We start from the raw sequence: 20826 nt of genomic DNA, 5'->3' as shown, positions 1-20826 counted from the left end.
CGCGGCGAGCGGGAGAAACGCAAGCGCCGACGGCCGCGGGAGGGTGTTCTACCAGGCACTGAAAGTTATAGAGGAGGCACTGACCTGACGTATACGGCGGCGACCGGCTTCACTTACGGGGGCGCCACCTCCACTCCAGAAGAAATAGTGTATAACCTCCTTGTTATAGATCTATGCTAGCGATATTAGCCACCTCAAGCCACCGTTAGTACGAACAGTAGCCAACGCAGTGCCCATATCCGGCGCTAGCGTCGCGCACGTTTCCTCTTTTGGGACAGCACGGTCGAGATGGTGAGTGCAGTTTTTTTCAAGTCCGTTCGCAAAATCCGTTTAATCTTCGAGTGTCACGTTTTTAATTTGCTTGCAATACAGCGATACGATCGCTCTAATGTCGGAGGAAATGTATAAACCGTATAGTTGTCACGATCGCCGAGTTTACAATAGTAAATCAAAGCTGCCTTCTGAAAGCGTTGAAGTGTCCCTAGACGGACATTTGCCACTTGCGCGGAGTGCCCTTCGACTGATGTTTTTTGGTCCGCTTGTGATCTTGCGCAGTCTACCAACAAAAAAGACCAGGAAGTTAAGAGGACACGTGAGCCACGGCCACGGTCGTGTGGGTGAGTTGGTCGAGTTGCGCCGTGACACAAGCGACGATGGTCACCTTTCGTCTTTTGCAGGGAAGCACCGCAAGCATCCCGGTGGTAGGGGTAACGCCGGTGGCCAGCACCACCACCGGATAAACTTCGACAAATATAAGTGAGGAAGCTGGCTTGCGTCGTGTTTTGCAAGTAGTGCACCGCCGCCGAACACATTCACGTGCTACGCTTGTACGTACAGTCGACCACAAAAGTTTACGGACCACGCGAGCGCGTGCCTAACTAGTTACTGTACAGGGTCGTCCACTCTTAGTAAGAACACGCGCAGCGTGGCCGCATCGAAGCTAATCGGCGCAAGCGCACCGGGATTGCGTGATCCATTCTAGAGCCCCGTGTGTCAACATGCCAGTAGCGATTGAGCGCACCGCAACGGCGTTGCGGGAAAGCGCGCTTCGCTTAAAGCAACTGATCGATTCCTCGTTTCACTGTCACAATTCTTGCTATTTGCTAACCTGGCGACAACTTTCTGGGCAGCACAGCCAAGGCTACGGAGCCGAAGCACGCGCTTTCTTACTGCCTTATGCTGTGTACACTCACAGAATATCGAGCAAAAGGGGCGTCTTTTGTCCCACACAATAATCTATCTAGCATGCGTTTCCTTCATTATCTCGCGCGCGCCCGCACTGCCTGTCACGAACGCACGTGCGCTATCAGCGGACATAGCATTCTTGGTAGGAAAGTGGACTGCATACCAGATGACGATTATAGATGGCTTGCCCTGACGTCAGGACGCCGCTTCTTATGTACTGGTACTGCACGATGGTGGTTTTGATGGCGTTGAAACGACGTGGCAGAGCGTCTCTGCGCGTGCGTAATGAAATAACCGCATGTGATGTTCTGATAGCATTAATGTGGCATCGCTAGCATCTCGTCCTCCAACATGCTGTTGTCAGTCGTCGGTGCAAGCTATCTGTATTTTGGCAAAACGCCCTTTATTACTCAATCTATTCTTTAGTGTCGTCCGCGAACACTAGCTTTTGTAAGCGTCGCATAAGATATGTATTATGTTCAAGATTGTTTGCATTGCAAGTAACTTACTCAGTGAAGGAGTTTCGTTTTTTGCTGTTTCTAGTTTTCTGGTGTTGATGTCCGTTTTACTGCCCCTGTAACAACGTTGGCATTGCTCGGTTGCAGCAGTTCACATCGAGCTTGTCACGAATGTCGGCATGCGTTTGTTAGGTGATTTCTATTCATCAACCAGAAAGAACCGAAGACAGTGGTACGTTGTGAATTATTTTGTTGCCTGCATAAACAATCCCCCAAAAGGAGTTGTGTGGAAGTGTACCATCAGTGCAAATGGTCTCTCATTGCGATGCCACCTTGAAGGTGACGCCGCCTACCTGCCAGTCCATCTCCTTGAAAGCAAAACTGCGATTGGAAACTACGTAAAAGAAATGATACATTTTATAACTGCATTGCATCCTGGTCAGTATTTTGGTTGGCTACTATTGCTGATGCAATCACACTGAAGATCGCTTACTGTAACACCGTGCCCATCGGCGTCTCTGGTGAAAACTTCTTTGCCGTTTGCGATTAGAGCAATTTACGATCATAAAATTACCAGTTCCAAGCTTTGCCCGGGCAACACAGGCGTGTTCATGTCTCTAATGCTGCTGATAGCTTGCTTTTCACTAAGCAAAAACTGCGTTCTTGGCCACGGCGGGTAAGGAGCTTGTTTCACCAGCTGGATATAAGCGTCAGACGCCAAGATATTTGCGGCCCGCCGATGCCTTCGCGTTCCCTGATGAAATGACGTGAGCTCCGAGTGGTCATTGCGTCTCCAAAAGTAGGAAACGACGATGCTGACCCTGCATACACCGACATTTAGGAAATGGTTTGTCTTGCGTAGGATTTCCAATTGCGCAGCTCCTGCTTGGCCGTGCCCTTTTTCCTTTGAAAAATACAACCGACCGCTTCATAATGCTGCTTCCTGCATTCGTTCACAATGGCGATATTCCATCGCTTTCAAACACAATTTAACATTACTATATTGTGCTCGAATTGCTCGCGGACTTGAACCGTTAGCAGATTAGTATTATATAATGTGATTTTAGTAGAGCTCAGAAATGATTTCGGGTAATATTTTTCCTTCATTGGGATGCATGCATAATATATCAAAGCTCGCCGTGCTTTCGCTTAAAGCTATACCTAACCTATCTTGAATAGCTCTACTTCACAAATAACATCATAATCCCTGGATGCACTTGCGAAACCAAACCGGAAACTCCCACAAGTGGACTACTTGGCGTAGTAACACATGTGCAGAAGGTTGTCACCAGGTATAGTATTTTCGCAAACAGCTGTGCATTGCTGTGGTTTAAGGAATTTAACGTTGTAAAAGATGGCTCTGGGTTGTTTCAACCACGCGGGTTGTTCAACGTTAATAATGTGCCCTGGTAAGGTAATGGAAAGGGTGCTATACGTAAATTAAATCCCATTACCTTGAATGAATAGGTGCTTCTCTCACGAAAGCCTGCCAATGGCTTTCTGTGTTAACGGTGGGACAATGTTTTGAATGCAGTATCAGGGGTCCTCTGTCGCTATTATCGTAAAAAACACACATGCTTAGATAATCCTGAGCACTAAATATGACATGAAAGGTCGGATTGAGAGGGGATGGTGCAGGATTGGCGCCCCCTTCAGATAAAAAATAGCTGAGGTGTGCATGGCTTCACCATTTCAGAACAATTCGACCATTGTTCTGCTCTATAGTAGGTAAGTGGGGCACTTAGCTTGGAAAGCAATTGCAGCCTCGTATAACGTCGCCAAGCAGTAACGGTGTATCAAGCCCATGATAGCATGCACCACAATAGCATTGGGTCTTCTTGAGAAGCCTAACGCAAAGCGGTGAGGCGACAGGCTACTTCAGGAGGGGTTGCAAAATTTTTAGCATGGTGTGCAAGGTAGACCTTGTGGGTTCAGCTTAGCGAAGGATTCCGCACTTTGTACAGTGTTGAAAGGCAGAAGCGATGAATGGCAGGCTGTAGGAGCCGTCTGGATTCAATTCCACAGGAAAATTTTTTTCAACGTCCCGATTGATTTTCTGTTCATGTTTGACTAGGCTATCTGTCTAGAGAATTAAGAAGCTGTGAGCATCAAGCATCGGAAGCTCTTCCACGATAGTGGGGTAAACTGGTGACCATTGCAGAGTGTTATTGTTCGCATAACTTCATTGTGGGGAAGTGAGGGTTGGAGCAGAAAAATATACGTACAGTCGACGTCCGATTTCCCGACCCTCAAGGGACCGCGAAAACGTCCGGAAAATCGGGCAGTCCGGAAAAACGAATGCACGTAAAAACGCACCTTTTTGATAGGTATTTTTCGCTGACGGAGACGGTCACAGCCGGATACATTCCCATAGCAATTCAGCCAATGCATCGTTTAGGTGGCTCTGAAAAAAGCCGTTTATAAAAAAAAACGACGTGGCCGGCACTACCTCATAGGTCAGCACATGGGCGCAAAGAAGTCCTTATTTTCTTTTTGCACGGTCCGCTTGCCCGCGATTATGTCTGCCTCATTTCAGTCAACGTCATGTTGCCGCTGTACACCAATGACAGTGTCATCAGTGCTCGCGTCAACTCCGAGCTCGTTGGCTGTGTAAGCTGGCTCTTCGTTCTCGGTGTCGGAGTCATCGGAATCCTCCGTAACTTGATGAATGATTTCGTCATCGGTCAACTCCGCACATAGCTCGAGGTCTTTGTCAGCGTCGGTGAAGCCCTCAAGGGTTATCTCGGCTGGAATCAACACGCCGCCAGCGCGCAGATCGTCGAAGGCAACGTCCGCGGATGGCAGTTCGTCATCGTGAGCCTACGAGGTGGATTTGTGCGCTTCGAAGGCGCGGACGAAGACGAAGGAGCAGTCGGTGCCATTGCTGTAAACTGCGAATCCGCTCGACGAAAAGCGCAGTACGAAACAGCTAGGAACTCGGTGGATGCAGAAGGTCGGGAAACGTGATCACTGAAGGTAGCGCGCAGCAGCAAACGATCGACACGACCGCAGAGCTGGCACAGCTGACAAAACACGTGAACGAACACAGTGAGGTTTGGCTTGGCTAAGCTACGGCTGGCAACGGATTGACACGTGCGGTTTCGAGTTACGGCAGCCGCGGCGCGGTGCGGCGGTACTGCTGGCCACACCTGCGATGCGAGTATGGTGGGTTAAAGGATATGAAAATGAAAACAACCAAATGGCGGCGTCGGTGGCGACTGTGGGTCGGCGGTTAACAGTAAAAAGTCCGGAATCGGATGGCGAAGGCTATAAGCGTCCGGAATTTCGGACTTTTTAATACATTGACTCTACGGGGAACTTGACGGTGCCACAGATGAGTCCGGGAAATCAGGCATGTCCGAATTTCGGGCGTCCGGGAATCGACGTCGACTGTAACGGGTGGCAACAAGCGGCAGCACCAATGTGTCCAAATATTCAGGAAGGCAGTGCGAATGGGGGTATAACGCATTATCATGCAGCAGCCCAGGGCAGGACAATCACCTGGGTATATGAAAGTTGTTACTTAGGTGACTGTCTTAGAGTGTACGATTCGTAAGGTTCTAGTATGCATAAAGACACTAACACACATTAAGAATAATGGTGCATGACTGAAAATCAGCCGGTCTGGCTGAATTTTCATGGACGCGGAATTCAAGCAGGCCCGTGTGCTGCGTAATGCCAGCACACGCTAGAGAACCACGGGTGGCCGAAATAATCCATAGCCATCTTTTACGTCTCTCATATAGGCATAATCGCCTTGCTGTGTTCCACAAACCAAAGCAATCCTGATCAATTTGCAAAGACACGGACAATTACCCGGGATTGTGGCAGTGAAAGGTGGAACCACTCGCATCGCACACGGAAAACTGCCCACAACTGCAGTAAGCGAAGTGTGCTTTCTTGCAACGCTGTTGCAGCGCAGTCAGTCGCTACTGGCATGGTGATAGCTAAGCAAGCACGGCGCTCAGCGCTTAGTAAAGATTTCGCTGCGCCGTGTTCATACTAAGAGTGGACGACCCTGCACATGCTCCCTACGGAGCAGAGTTCGGCATAGGTCTACCATCTTGCCCGTCGGTGTTGAGCAGGAAAGCCACCCCTTTCGAATGTAGGAGCCGACGTGGCTCAGCAGCTCCATGTGCTTGTTCGTTCATAACACTTCGCTGGCGCAGTGACTTTTGCTTTGAAAAGAAAAAAAGGAAAACTCGTACAAACAATGAATTTAGATGAAACTAGTGCTGTAACTTGTTCAATGGGCAGTCACTAGCGCAAGTAATATGTTTGTTATAAAAAGCAAATACAGTAACAGCTCGTTAATTCGGATTTCACGGGACCGGAAAAAATGTCTGAATTAACGAATGAACAGGAAAACATTAAAATGTAGTTGGTGGAGTATACCTTTATTTGCTGAAGTATTTTGTAATCGTCTGCATTTTCGCACGGATTCCGGCTGACATTACAATTTTTCTCTAACTCTTCCAAATGGCCAACTGCATGCAAGCTGTCGGAAGTGCTCAGGCAAACATCCTCTAATATCAAAAGTGCCTCCGAGACATTCCGTGAGGTGATGAGGTCACGGCTGCATCTCCTCGCATGACTTTTCGTCAGAATCGTGGTCTTTCTGGGCACCCGTGACATCATTAATAATTTCTTGATCGGTCAGGAGACCATCGTAGCGACATCATCAGTCGCGATTACTCCAGCAGGTCACATCTGTGGGAAGGACAGCATCGAAGGTCGGGCAGTCATTGTCAGTGGACTCGGCTGACACCTCGTCGATGCCATCGTCAGCTACTGCTGCATGCTCAGGCCTCACATGCAAACACGTTCACAAAGGAGGGATGGTGCCGACACGACAAACAATGGCGTCGGAGGCGAAGTGGAGCAAAGAAAGAAGACGCCGACGTTCGGTGACGCTGCGATTGCCCCCACTAGTTGATGAAGATGGCGATGCCACTCAGGTTTCGGCTTCACTCCAGTGGTGCCAGCGCTCCTTTACCACATTTTTGTGTAGCAGCAGCCGTCAGCATTTGTCCGAATTAAGCGGTGTGGAGCCGAATTCTGACAAATTAACGAAGGTTTGGTCCCATCGAATAACATGCACTTTGGCCGGGACCAAGAGAGCCGTCCGAATTAACGGGTGTCGAATTAACGAACTTTTACTGTAGTGAAACTCGGACAAACGAATCTGGACAAATTAAGTTCAGTTAATCGCTCATTTCACATAGTTTTTGACGCAGCGCTTTTAAAAAATTTAGTAGGTGGCTCAAGAAAACAAGTACCAAATTTATCGCTCTGTGTTTTGAAAATAACTCAAGCTAACGAGCATTTTACTAGATGTGGCATAAAATAAACACTAAATGTTTCAAGCCTTTGTGCCGGGCATAAAATAAACACTAAATGTTTCAAGCCTTTGTGCCGCACATTGCTCGTACTGAATTATGCTGTTTTGCTAGACCTGTAAGGAGAATATTCACACATTCACTCGCGCACACTTTTATCGTTCTGTCCTGTTCGATTTTTGTTTATTGCAGACTCTAGTCGCAGTGGGAGCGCAACACCCTGTCATTGTCCCAACTTCGTAGCATGAGTCACGTTGCTGTGCCGCACAGGCACCACAGAAAATGACTTTCACTAAAAACTTACCATACGAAACACCTTCACACTAACTGAAAATCATTCCGCACTCTGCCGGATCGTCTCGCCGGATTGCTTGGGACAGCGGTGGCACAGCGGTAGAGCAGCGGTGGTGCAGTATAAAGCGTGCAGTATGGTTACAACAGCACTATGCTTGCTGTGTTGTACGCATGCATTTTGTTACGAAAGCTTCGATTACAATTAGAACAAGAAGTTTATTTACAGAATTTACAACTGTCTTGAGACGTGATTCTTGGTTCGTGTCTCGAAATCTCTGCTTCGTCTTCGAAGTTTCCCCGCACCGGCCACTCTCTCACCCTCGTGGTAATTCTTCTGTTTTGCTTCCATTTCCACTTGTTGAACACCACGTGCGCAGTCCAGATGCCTTTCCAGGAAAGCCCCACAACCCCGTCGCGCGGTTTCTGCCGTGCCTGAGAGGGCGGTGTGGTGTACAGTTACGTTGACAGGGGAAGGACTGTGTGCCTGCGGTGGGGGGCTGTGAGAGACACTTTACGACCCTGTAGAAAACGGACTTGTGTCCCAACGCTGAGCTGTTTCGTCTTTGGGGACCCAGCGGGAGGCTACTGTTGGTTGGGGGCCCCGCGTGAGGCTACGGGAAATCCTTAACACATTTACCGTAATAGCATCAATGCATCGAGGTTTCTGGGCGCACAACCCCCAACAGCGAGCTGCTTTCGTTTCTACAAAGCAGTGGCGCTTGAGCACGGTCCCGCACAACGAGCAGCAGCGATCGGCGGCGTAAAGAAGCGCTACATGACAAGCATGCCCGAGAACGTAGCTGAAGATACTTATTACTATAAATTGTACTGGCGCATTCGTCAGTTGCCACCACCTCGCATTTGTTCTTTCCCTATGCTTACCTGCAAAGGCATCGCCGCAATCGCGCAGAAGTAATATCGTTTATCAAGCGATTTCCGCACTTCTCAAAAGACTGAAGACATTCTCGCATCTGCAAATTCAGAGGCGCAGTAAACTTTGATGACGCAAAAGGTTATTGCGGTATGCAGTGTACGCACCAACCGGTAGGTGTAGGATGAACCACTCAGCAAAGGCATTATGCTCTGAGGCACAGTCGGGAATTTAAATTGACGATATATATTGTGTGTTGCTCTGAACAGTTTGCTGCCGGCTTGTTGGGTCAATATCCTTCACTATTTTGTGTCATCACTTCTGTACATAATCCTACTTTTGTTTTTTTGTGGGGTTTCTGCCTATATAGAAATGATTATGTAAACTGTAGGAAGATTAAACAAAATTAAAGCTAAATTTTCTTCCGTGTGTTTCATGAAAAGCCCGTGCCTGCTTCAGAAGCAGACTTTGCCTGCTCCAAAATGCTGGAAGGCATTCCCACCACTGTACTTATAGTCCACTTGAATTTACTCTTATGTAAAGGAGATGTTCAGAGCAAATATCATAATAATCCGGGCGTACCTACGGTATACAGTAACAAAAATTCGCTACTAAGTAAAATCGCGAAATTGAGTTTCCATTATAATAACACAAATTATTAGGAGCCATTTTAAATATGTTAGCAAAGGTATTCGAGAAACATTGTTATACCAAATGCTCTGTTTTTCTTATGAGCGTCCCAGCGAGCTGTTTTACACTATTTTCCATAGGCACTGAACTTAATTGTCATAGCTATTAGGGGTTACCAGCTGCGGTGGTCTAGTTAGTGGTTAAGGTGTTTGACTGCTGACCCGAAGGCCGCGGCAGCCACATTCCGATAGAGGAAGTATGCTAGAGGGCCCCTGTGCTTATATTTAGGTTTTAGAACCTGAGGTGGTCAAAATTTCCAGAGCCTTCCATTTCAGCGTCTCATAATCATATCTTTGTTTTTGGAACGTCAAACGGAACAATTCTTGATAGTTCTTGGGGGGGGGGGGCTGCCTGTATTGTGTTGCTATGTTTATTAGCTGTGTTTGATATGCAACCACTTTTCTTTTTACTTAGGTATTTTGTTTTCCTTGTTTAGGCTTTCGTAAATTCTTTTACTGTTGCTAATCACCAGGTAATCGGAGCTATAAGTGGCATTAGTCTGAACAGCAGCGGTGTCCTGTGGCGCTTTGTGCCACTGTACATCTGAATTGTTTCTGGGCGGCACATGTTCTTGGTGACGTACACCTGTCTGGTGATCCATTATTGTGAAAACCATAATACGTTTACGGGCAAGGTAGAACTCCGCAGTAGTATTCGCACCATCATGCGGAGGCTTCTTATTGATGTTCTTATGATCACATGGCAATTCACTAGCTGGTCAGCAAGCAGAGCAGCGACTCCCATCAATTACAAAAGCAACAAGCAAAAGCCTCTATGATCGAAGTGTGTAAAGTGCTCTCATGTTAAGCAGCTAAAGCAGTGCCAATAAGTTGTTTCGGAATGAAACTAATATATTTGAGCAAGAAGTATAAAACTTTTCATACACTAACGCACATTTCATTTAAATAAAAACTTTGGTCACAGTTAATCATTTTCAAGCGAACATTTTCGTACATAGGCATTTAGTGCTACATTATATAGATATATAACAAATTTGTGAATGTGTCAAAGTGTCTTAAGATACAATTGGAATGTATCGTATTGCGATACAATTTCAAAGTAACTTTGCCCAGCCCTGCTGTTGGGTAGATATCATTCCAGAAGTACGCGACTGATAACTTATGCTGGTAGACTGCTTTAGAGATGGAAGCATGTACTCACGGCCACCAAAGAGCGTGTTGCGTTGAAAAGTGAAAGGTGGGAAATATGGCCATGTTTGGAAAATAGCCAGGATGTCTATTAAAGGGACATAAATTGTGCCGTTTTTATCGCTTCTTGAACTGTGGAATGTACCGATGTTGCTGCGCGAGTGGCAACGCCAGAAACAAAGCTGTTATAATTTTATTTCAATGGAGAAACCACATTGGTTTCGTACTATAGTGACACATAACGGCTATTATTGGGATTGGAATTGATGTCTCATCTGTGGGAGTGACGACATTGGCCGGGCGTTTTGATTGGTTTGATGCAACAAGTCACATGTGATATTCATATGGTCCCAGATGGGCTGCACTATTGTATGCTAAAAATTATAAAGGCACCCTTTAACTTCCTCAGATAAAAAAGGATTTCTGTTTATAATATAAAATTTTTAAAACAATTGCAAAACGGCAGCCACTACAATGTGCATCGTCCGATATGTCTGTAAGAGGCGCGCGGTGATTGGAACCAGCCTTTGACATCAGTGGGAGAGTGAAATGCGAAAGGGAATGTTTTTTTTCTCGTCATCTCCTGAGGTTTTAAAGTTTGAACACTAAGGCAGAGGAAAAAAAATGTTGCAGGGCCCCTTTAAGAGATGGGTGTGTCTTGGGCGTAGTGCTGCTGTCGATCGCCGCTTATGTAGCGGAAATGACGCAAAGAGGCTCTCGGCCACGCGCTCGTGTTGTCCGTAAACTTTTGTGTTGACCGTATATAAGTAGTTCTTGCTATCTTGCTTTTCGGGTGCTATCGAAATGCCTGAAAATGTCTTGGAGTAGCAAGATGAAAAGCTTGGGAAGTTACGTGAAAACCCACCACTGATAAGCCGGCCGTGTCTGCATCAATCTATGTGCGACTGCGGTGGCAGTTGGTGGGGACATTACAACAGCTGTCTTCAGGTGTCGGCCGACACCCAGTTTGCCGACATATTTCAGCAGCTACATTCAATGGGTGGACTCTGCAGGCTTCAAGTGAAAGCCTGCTGGAGGTTTTGTATGTGACAGATCTTCTCAAGTACATTATTAGATCCAGGGCAAAGAATCTGTACTCCACTGATAGATCTGGAGGAGGTTCTGCTCACTTCTGATTTGGCCTAATCGGGAATAGCTTGGGGCACACGGTGAGAAGACTTCCTAGGAGAGGTACCTTGACTTTGGGAGTAGTGGCAGATCCACACTGTACAGGTGCCCACAAAATTTGGACTGCGAGCTGCTCGTCGGCGGAGCACACCTGCTGAAAAATACAGCCATAATCCGTGCGTGCAAAGCATCCCTAGCAAGCAAGCCTTGCTCCCTAGTGAACCAAGATATGCGTTGCCTTAAAAACCATGCTGTTTGTCGCTCTTAGCACTGCGACACACATCTGGTAGGGAATCTGGGCTTGTAGGCCACCAAGTGCTCACGCTATATGCAGCGGAATCTCTAAACGCATGTGTAATCCTTGTGGTGCAACCTTAATTAACTCTGTGATGAAATTTTCATTAACTTTTATTGATTGATGAACTTAAATGCACTAAATTAGTCGTAATTCTGCCTGACCAGTCTTACCCTGGAGTCTTGATATTGACTAGTCTGTATTCCTGTTTGCAACACTTAATTACCTTCAGTTATAGGTAATTGCATTAATTTAGTTAGTAATACACTTTAGTGCACTTTAATAACATGTCGTCTGATGTCTGCATTTTGGTCTTGTTAATTACTCTAATTTCTTTGGTCTTAGGACTCTTGATTTATTCATAGTTACTTGGTGCTTAATTAATTTTTACATGCTTTAATAAAGTGTAGAGGTGAAATCTGCCACGTTCTGACCTTACCTACTGCAAGTGTTAGCAACGGGTGGCCGTATGGTACCATTCCGTGAGTAATGAGCCACTTGGGCCTTTAGATTTGAAAGTTGCCGATGCCAATTAAGGGGACACTAAATGGTTTTCAATGCTTGAGTTTATTGGTAATTTAAAATTTTTACCCATTATACTTATGTAGATTTCTTTCGCGTTAATAAATTAAACATCGGTGCTATAGGTGGGCAATCTCTGGCCGCAGGAACACCCATTGACGCACTTGGAGCGTAGGTAAAGCAGTATTCACACAGGGGACAAATCCTCTGGGGATAAAGGCAAAGCCTGGTGATGTCAGCTCGCAAGAATTCCCCACAAATGTTCCCCACTCACATGGGCGTGGCGAACAGAGGGGGAGACCAGTGTTACCAGACTAATCTGGTGGCTTGTACCACCCGTTTCACCAGCTGACGACCAGCTGCAGACTGGACACCCACTGCCACTCTCCGCAGGAGCAAGTCCAACAATGTGGCCAGATGAGCCCCAAATTCTGCTATTTCCCCCATCGCTGGGGATCGCTTGTCATGTCGGGAAAATGTCTCCGGGTGTCCGCCAAGAAGGCACGAGGGGGGGGGGTCACGTTCACATGATCCGCAACTTCTCCAGAGTCCTCCGCGGATTTCTCCCTCGTGTGGATACCCCTTTAGGAGGACCGCAGAAAGAGAAACGTGGGCATCTTCATCACGAGTAAACTGGTGTGGGGCACGTTCAAGTGTGCGCCTCGTTTCAATTTTAATCTTTTTCTCGCTTCGCATACGCCATATTTTTACCGCGACCGTGTCTGAAGTGTTCGTTGTAAAAGTAAGAGGCTTTGAAAAATGTTCACTATATGTGGACACAATTTCAATGGGTATCATAGGAAAATTGTAAGTGCACCGAAATATGGTTGTTATAACCGATGGATTGTTATATCTGGGATTGTTATGAGTGGGTTTTAGTAACACTCACAAATTATACAGAAAATTTAGTGCTAAACTCGGGGTGCGGGTTATACGCGAATTTCTGTGCGCAAGTTGGCTTCATGGTAATGCAAGGAAGGCGGCTTGCGTCAACCTATCTAGATGCACTGGGGAGTGAGGTGAGCTTGATAGGGATATCACGCATGCGCAGACCCTGGCACTACTTTCTCACCAACGCGCTCTGTCGATGAGCAGCCACCGCTCCGGCACTCCGACTTATTTGGTGGGCACCTCTCCATTGATATTCCTTCAGTTGCTGTTGTTGGTAACATGCCCGTTCTGGAAAAATTAAACTGAGGCCACAATACATGCAGTCACTGTGCATACCCTACTGTGACATTGTCATCTCATGTAAAGCAGTGTCCCGTATATTTGTCAACTGTCTCTGATCGACCAATGGAATAGGCCATGTGTGTGTTCTAGATAAGCAAATGTTTGGCTGCCCCATAATTTGTGGTCCTTGACACAGCCACCCTGGCTACTTTGGCAAGGTGGCATGCGCAACTACCATGTCCGCAAGAACCACTACTGGAAGCCGTGCCTGAATGTGGACAAGCTGTGGTCCTGGTCTCGGAGCAGACACGCCAGAAGCTGAAGAACGACGGAAATGGCAAGGCGCCCGTCATCGACATTGTCAAACACGTGAGTGAGCGGCACAGTGTTCTAGCATCTTGTCGTAAAGAATTGTTTGAAATGAACACAAAGGAGAATAATGTGGTGCACTTTTTATCGGTAACAATTTTTTTGTCAATAGAGCCACTGTCATTGTAGGAGGATGCGAAGTAAGCCTGCAAGACGGGAATTACATATCGCTTGTGCCACTGCCTGGTATGCCTCTGGACCAGGATGACTTGAGCGCAATAGAGAATAAATTTGATCTCCATAGCTTAAGGGGGACGTGGGTCCTAAATAGCTTTTCTTTATTTTTAGTCAATATGAACCAAACTTCACTGTCTTTACCAGTTTTCTGTGCTGATTTCAAATGAATTAGTTTTTTTAAGGGGGGACGTGGGTCCCGAAATTTTTTTATTTTTGAGTCAATATGAACCAAACTTCACTGTCTTGACCAGTTTTTTATGCTGATTTCAAATCTGTAATTGGTTTTTTAATAGCTGCACTAGTTCAAAAGATCTCAAGGTTCGAAAAAATAATTAGTGTCTGCTTCTTACGGGGCTTTTAGGCAATTTCGATCTACTAAAACCAATATGCAAGTGCATGGGCCCGATGCCCAGATCATGCTGTAGGGGGTGATGCTATTTTATTCACTTGAGAGCACTGTGAAGGTCAGAAAACAGGTGAACACTCACTGGTGGTTATTTTTTTCTGATTCACTCTCATTAGTATCTTTAATTAAAATTTGTAAAAGGGTGCTAGAGTAATGCAAATAGCATCACCCCCAGATCGTTTCAATACGAGTAAAATGATACGAAATTTGTGATTTTTACTCAGCAACAACATGGAAAAAACCCCGTAAGGCTAAGTGCGTTGAGCAAAAATATCAAACTGAGAAAAACTCATTTGAAGTTTCAGACGACTGTAACTTTCGTGGAAGTGCAGCCACAGCACTAGTGGTTATTTATTTGATAGGTTTCTTCTTCACGAGAACAGCCATACCAAATATGTGACCATGACCTGCCAATGTACTGGCAAAATCTTATAAAGCCACATAGTGCACCCAGTACCAGAGTGAACTCCACCTTTAGCAATTCATAGGCCTGTACCAATTCCTTGCAAGCTAAAGAAATACAAAATTTGTCTATGAATGTGGCTATGCAACAGGCAAATAAAATAGACAGAGAGATTAAGTCGAAAAAAAAAAAAAGCCCGGGGTTATTTATTAAACCAAAAATCAGTATTATTGTCCAGCAATAGCACTTGGCTCAACAGCAGGCAAGGGCTGTACTCAGGGTCCCCTGCTGGTTTGTGTCATTTTGAAAGTCTGTGCTTGGTGTCACTACTGTATAAGTGCTCCTTTTGCAACTTCCAGTGTCAGTTTTTAACCTTCTCAAGGCTGTGGAGCACAAATCAATTTCCCAAAGTGTAACACGGCGTCTCTGCAATTCCGGTGTTGCTCTGTCAGGTCGTGGTTGAAGCGACTGCCGTTGCACCCTTGTCGACAGTATTGGTGGCCCTAATTTAATGCATTTCACTTCAAATGACATTGATTGTCTTAGCACCACTATCACCAGCTACCTTCTACGAGAAACGCTTCTCGCGCGAGTCGCACCTATGATAATGAAGCACAGGCTTTGAAAGCAGCCTATACCCTCTGCCTTGAAAAAGGTCACTGCTTGAGCCAAACTCGGAACGAAGCACACGTCCAAAGAACGTTTTATCACGGATAAGTCCACGCGGATAAATTCTGTGCTATTTTCCTTGCCGCCGTTCACCAACATCCAACGGCTTGAACTTCCGCTGCTTCGTTGCGCGCTGCGATGCCAAGCACTCCTCCCGTCGCCGTATTTCCTGCTCACTCGGCAGTCCCGCATAGTATGCCATACGAATGCGGTTTCCAATGCCACTGAAGCGTTGCCTAATGATCCGATGGCTGCAGCTTGACCAAGAGGAACCGGCGGTTCTCGTAGACTCGATGCTCCGGTAGCGACAAGTAGTTTCGGCATCGCGCCCTTGTACGCTTGGCGCGTCTTTTTACACGAGAATCTCCGGATGTGCCAGCGCAAATAAGGTAACTGTGTGTCCGCGGGCCGCACGAACGCGAGCGTGAGTAGAGGAAGATGACACTTGTAACAACACACGAGCACACGACACCGGCAACACGGCAGCCATGAGCGCAGAACAAAAATACAAAAACAAAATGGCCGCCTCGGGTTGCGCCAGCCAATGGGAGGCGCCTCGCGCGCGCGCGCTCTGGCCAATGAGCGTTCTACAACCACCCTTCGAAAAAGCCGCGATAGCGGCCGTTCTGTTGCAGCGACGCCATATTGAAACGCCGCAAAATGTGCACAAAGAAAACAGCTTCAAAACAAGCCAAAGATGGCTGCTGCGCCCGCGGTGCGCGCGGGAAGTTTGAACAAATTTTGCCTGTTGAGATGCATTTTGCGGCTCCCGTGGCGTCTTAAAAATAAGTTTTAACCCATTTCCCGGGCGAAATCTGCGATAATATTTTGAGGGCAGCTGCTTAGGGGTGCAAACATGCCTAAAATGCGTTTTTCTCAAAACTCATTTTCTGTCCATTTTTTAACTATTCTAAGACCCGCGTCCCCCCTTAATAGCTGCACTAGTTAAAAAAACATTGAGGTTTGAAAAAATAATTGGTGCCTGCTTCTTACAGGGCTTTTTGGCGTACCGAAACCAAGATATATAAGTGCATCACCCCCATGCCCAAGTCATGTTGATGCTATTTTTATTCATTTGCGAGCACTGAAGCCCAGAAATGGATGAACACTCACGGTTGATTATTTTTTCTTATTCACTTCCATTAATATCTTTAATATAATTTGCAAAATGATGATAGAGTAATGCAAATGGCATCACCCCTAAGATCATTTCAATATGAGTAAAATTATACAGTAAAACCTCGTTTATCCCGATCTCGTTAACTCGGACTCGTGGCGCGGTCCCGGCGAAACTGTATACTTCAGTGGTGTTGAATGCTCGTTAATTCGGAGAGATTTAGCTGCGCACCAGTTAACTAGGACAACTCCGGAGAGGGTGGCTATGCTTTGGTCGCGCGATCTCGGCGGCTTGGAGGCTCAAGCAGTGCTTGCCGTAACTGGCAGCGGAACCGGAGTTTTGGAGAAACTGAAACCAAACGAAGAGCTCCAGCAGAGTATGATCATGTTGATAGTGAATGAGGGGGAAGTGGCTAGGTGACGCTAGTCACCACGTGGCGGAAGCGCTTGGGCCGCCGGCCCATCTAGTGTCTACGCCTATGCTGCTGGTTTCTTTGCGTTGTGACATCGCGCGCGTAGCGTGCGAGCTCGTGCACATTGTGTTCTCTGGCTGTGCTTGTGCGCTGCCGCCACCGTCGCACTTCATAGTTAATGGCGACCGTCACCGAAGTGATGCAGCCACTGCAGCCAGCAAATTATCTACGTGCGCAGAGGAGCCTGCGAATACAGATGTAACCGAATCGTGGGATGCGCTATGTGCAAACGGGAGAGTGCCCGACGACGTCGAACTTTTTTGCTGACAACTGCGCCCTATGTACTGACGAAATGTCAGGTGCTGCGCTTGTTGAAATGGTGCAAGTTCGCGGTCACGACAAAGGTGCATCAGAGAAAGAGCCACTGTTTGCCATGCTTACCGCGAAGGAAGTGATGGACGCGTTGACGCCTTGCGTCGTGCTGCCAGCACACAGGATGATCATGCTGCATTGCATGAATTCAGTTCCTTGGAGTGCCGCTTGATGTCATCATATATTAAGAAAACACAAGCCAAAATCACGCAGTTTTTTTTTTTTCTTCTGAATAAATGGGAGGAGGTGAGGTCTTCTGAAGTGTTGTCCGTCTCGTTTTGGTTTTGTTTTGCATGATACTTGCCGGTTATCACGTGAAACTGCATGTAACGAAAACCTGTATATAACGAAATATTGCCGACATTCGTCAATTTCGTTACATCCAGGTTCAACTGTAACTATGTCGTCGACCCTTCAAGTGCCTCTGGTGGCCCTGTTGCCATTTTCCAAAGCGTACCGATCACTTTCACTTTAAAACCAGCCATGTAGCTTCTGTAGAGACCCATAGCAAAGTGACACAGCCACATAACTACACAGAACACATACAACACTAGTGACTAGCAGGCACATTGCGCTGACCCATTGTACCTGTGGCGATAGGTTGCACCTATCACGATAAAAACCATCGCGTGGCGACTCCTAGGACTCTCAATCAAGCATTGTGTACTTTGTAGCCTCTGGCACAACTGCCACGCACATGGTGCACCTACTCAGTCCTGATAGGCCTAACTGCACTCATAAATTCGATGCACGAGGCAAACGTCAAACTGTGTGACCCAGAACATCGTTAGAGTGAACAGATAACTATGTGCTTCGTCATAAACAATGGAGCACATCGCCTGTGTTCTCCTCGGAACTGTGTATAGGCATTTACGTGTAAGCAACAGACCCTCCGGCCAAGCTCGGAGCAGTGTCTAGGCAATTTGCACATTGTCACTAAATGCCGCCACCAAGCACATTGTGATTGTGAATCAACTTGGAAACTCTGCAGCCAAGCACTGCAGAGGCTCGCAGTGCAACTAAGGCTCGCTCAGGGTCATCCTTGGTGCAGTCGCAATCTTTTATGAATGTTTAGAAACAATAAGCCTTGCACTGATCCGTGACCGATCAAACGAGGAGGCTTATCACAGTTGAGGGCGACAAATGAACTGCTCAGAAATGTTTGCGGCATCTAGCTGTCTGTTTATTTGGGAACAAGGCATGTGCTGCCCTGGTGAGAGCCACATTGCAGCTGCAAGCCAAGTTTCTCAGATGTAGACAACAATGTGTTGACAATTGTGCAACTGTTTCATTGCAGGGCTACTACAAGCTTCTGGGCAAGGGTGTTCTCCCAAAGCAGCCGGTTATCGTCAAGGCGAAGTGGTTCAGCCGGCAGGCCGAGGAGAAAGTGAAGAGTGTTGGTGGTGCTTGCATTCTCACCGCATAAGTGTTCACCAATAAATGCACATAGACACCATGACTGCGCTTCCTTTTGGTGGTTTGTTATTAATGATGACACATACATGTACCGTGTTTACTTGCGTATCTTGCACTCACTGTCCTGTGCAAGGACAGCCAAAGAACATGCAAGGCAGGTTTGGTGGGGACCTGTATTACATACAAATGTCACTGTTTTACGAGTACTAACAGAACTAATTCATAAGACAAGTTGGTGCAGACGTGGGCAAACACAAACACCGGCGTTTTTCTGATCTTTTGTGTCTACCAACTTTTATCGTGAATTCGTACCAGGTAGCACAACTTTCTATTGTTCTTACAGAATGAGGTTGCCATGGGTCCTCGACCCAGTCTTGGCTTGCAACGATTACCTACTCTGTCAGGTGAAGTGCTCCCCTCGGCTTGCACTGTGGCAACCTTTTCGGCAAGGGTGGATAGCTTGCTTTGACGGCAGCCAGTACAACTCATCACAAACAGCCCTACGAAAAAGCTTGCTTGGACGTGTGTGTGTAGCATAGCTCTGTTGATCCTGGTGTAAGTATACTCGGTCGCTAATTCCAAATGTGATTACAGTGCAAGGGAAGACATGGGAGAAAGAGACCAGTGAAGACAAGCGCTGACTTCCAGCTGAAGTTTTATTGTGAAAACAAGCAAGCGGTAAAAAAACCACAGCATGCGATAACGCCCCCCTCTGAAACGTGAAGCTAACATGCTGGAACCGCCTGGTCAAGAACAAGAGCACATGTGTGGGTGCAAGCAAGCAAGTTCCTTATCAGTTAGTTACTGAAGGCTTGCTAACAAGCCACCTTCAGTGATTGCTGCAGCTTGTATAATGAGTCTTGTATTCTCGTTAGGATGCTTTGCTAGTATACTTGTCCTCTCAAAAAATGGAATACATTGTGCACACTAAGAAAGCCCTCTCTCCCTTTCCTCACTTTGTTTCTGTGTTCCTGCAGTCAGGTGTTCAGTCATGTCTCCCCTACTTAGGACAGATTAAACTAGTTTCGGTTCGTACTGTACCCTGATGTCACAACACGGTACGAGCTTCTCGTCACGTCTCACATCCCAAGCAACCACAGATATCCCTCAGGAATCCACTATATATCCGTTTCGGCTGTAATAGATATCCACTGGAGATCCGTAAATCTCCGCTGGAGTTCAATCGGAGGTCCGACAGATGTTGAAAAAAACATTTTTGCAGATTCACCAGACATCCAGAATGGGATCCTGTCGTGACATATTATGGTCCTTATACGTATGCTGTGCCCGAATGTACAGTGCTCACAGATTAAAACACGGCAGACATATTAACACAGCACTAAGCAACTCGAAAGCATATTGAGCGCTTACAAACAGGGACGTAAGGGACGACAACACAATGCGCTAACTTCAATTTTATTTCCAGAAACCACCAAACTACATACCTGCCAAGTTTGGAGAAACGGAATCCGGGAGATTTACTCAACGGGGGGGGGGGGGGGGGTTATAAAAATGTCGACCGCGGGAGGGGGGGGGGTTATAAAGTATGCCGACCGCGGGGGGGGGGGGTACTGCGATAGCAATAGACCGATCTCACCGCGAGTTGCACTACGCCACCGCTGCCGCAGTGCATGCCGGTACTTAGAGTACTACGGCGAGCTGCATTATCGAGCTTTGTGGGCCGTATTTGGATGAATCGCGATGGTTGGGTTCACGTGCTGCAAGCTGAGATGTTACAACAGCAACCTGAAGCAAAACGACTCGGATTTTACGTGTTTTCGAAGGATGTCAAGCTCCGACAGGAATGTGTGCGACAGTCAACGAAGTAGAGATAACTGATATTTATTCTCCAACCAAAGTTACGAAGACACGTAAAACCCGACGTTTCGGAACCAGCTCGGTTCCTTCCTCAGGGGGACTGCGGCGGCTTGGCAGCGGCCTCTTTAAGGCACTCTCGCGGCGGTTAACGACCCCACGCATTACCGAGGAGCGTAGCCCATGCGCATACACCGGGGGGAGAGTTCCGAGTGAACGGTTGATATTTTGAGTGGTCCTCTGTATATGCCACGACTCCAGTAGTAACCTCCTCCTCCACTTGGTTTCACTTTCGAGGATGGCGGTTCCGTTGAAGTCTATTCTGTGGTCAAACGTCTCTGCGTGCTCGGCGACGGCGCTGCGTTCTTTGTTGAGTTTACGGACGTCGTTGACGTGTTGCCTAATCCGTTCGGGGAAGTTTTTGGTCTCGCCGATGTATGACGAGGGGCAGTCGGCACACGGTATTTTGTAAACGACGCCGGGCGCCCTGTCATTTGTTGGTCGGTCTTTCGGGCGGGGAAGGAAGCGGCCCAGCGTGCATGAAGGCACGTGCGCGATGTGCACGCC

The 20826-nt window shown here is 47.0% G+C and overlaps 1 protein-coding gene across 1 annotated transcript; it reads left to right on the top strand.

Moving 5' to 3' along the window:
* Positions 1–508: 508 nt before the first annotated feature.
* LOC119376793 (60S ribosomal protein L27a-like) lies at positions 509–18482 on the top strand. Its single transcript, XM_037646501.2, is given in 6 exon segments — positions 509–617; positions 678–756; positions 13300–13319; positions 13322–13390; positions 13393–13472; positions 18326–18482. Coding segments are annotated over 6 exon segments (471 nt in total). The 5' UTR covers positions 509–523; the 3' UTR covers positions 18455–18482.
* Positions 18483–20826: the final 2344 nt, after the last annotated feature.

The sequence above is a fragment of the Rhipicephalus sanguineus genome, unplaced genomic scaffold (genome assembly GCF_013339695.2).
Source record: "Rhipicephalus sanguineus isolate Rsan-2018 unplaced genomic scaffold, BIME_Rsan_1.4 Seq225, whole genome shotgun sequence".
In the NCBI taxonomy this organism is placed as follows: domain Eukaryota; kingdom Metazoa; phylum Arthropoda; class Arachnida; order Ixodida; family Ixodidae; genus Rhipicephalus; species Rhipicephalus sanguineus.
This window is presented reverse-complemented; position numbering and strand designations above follow the sequence as displayed.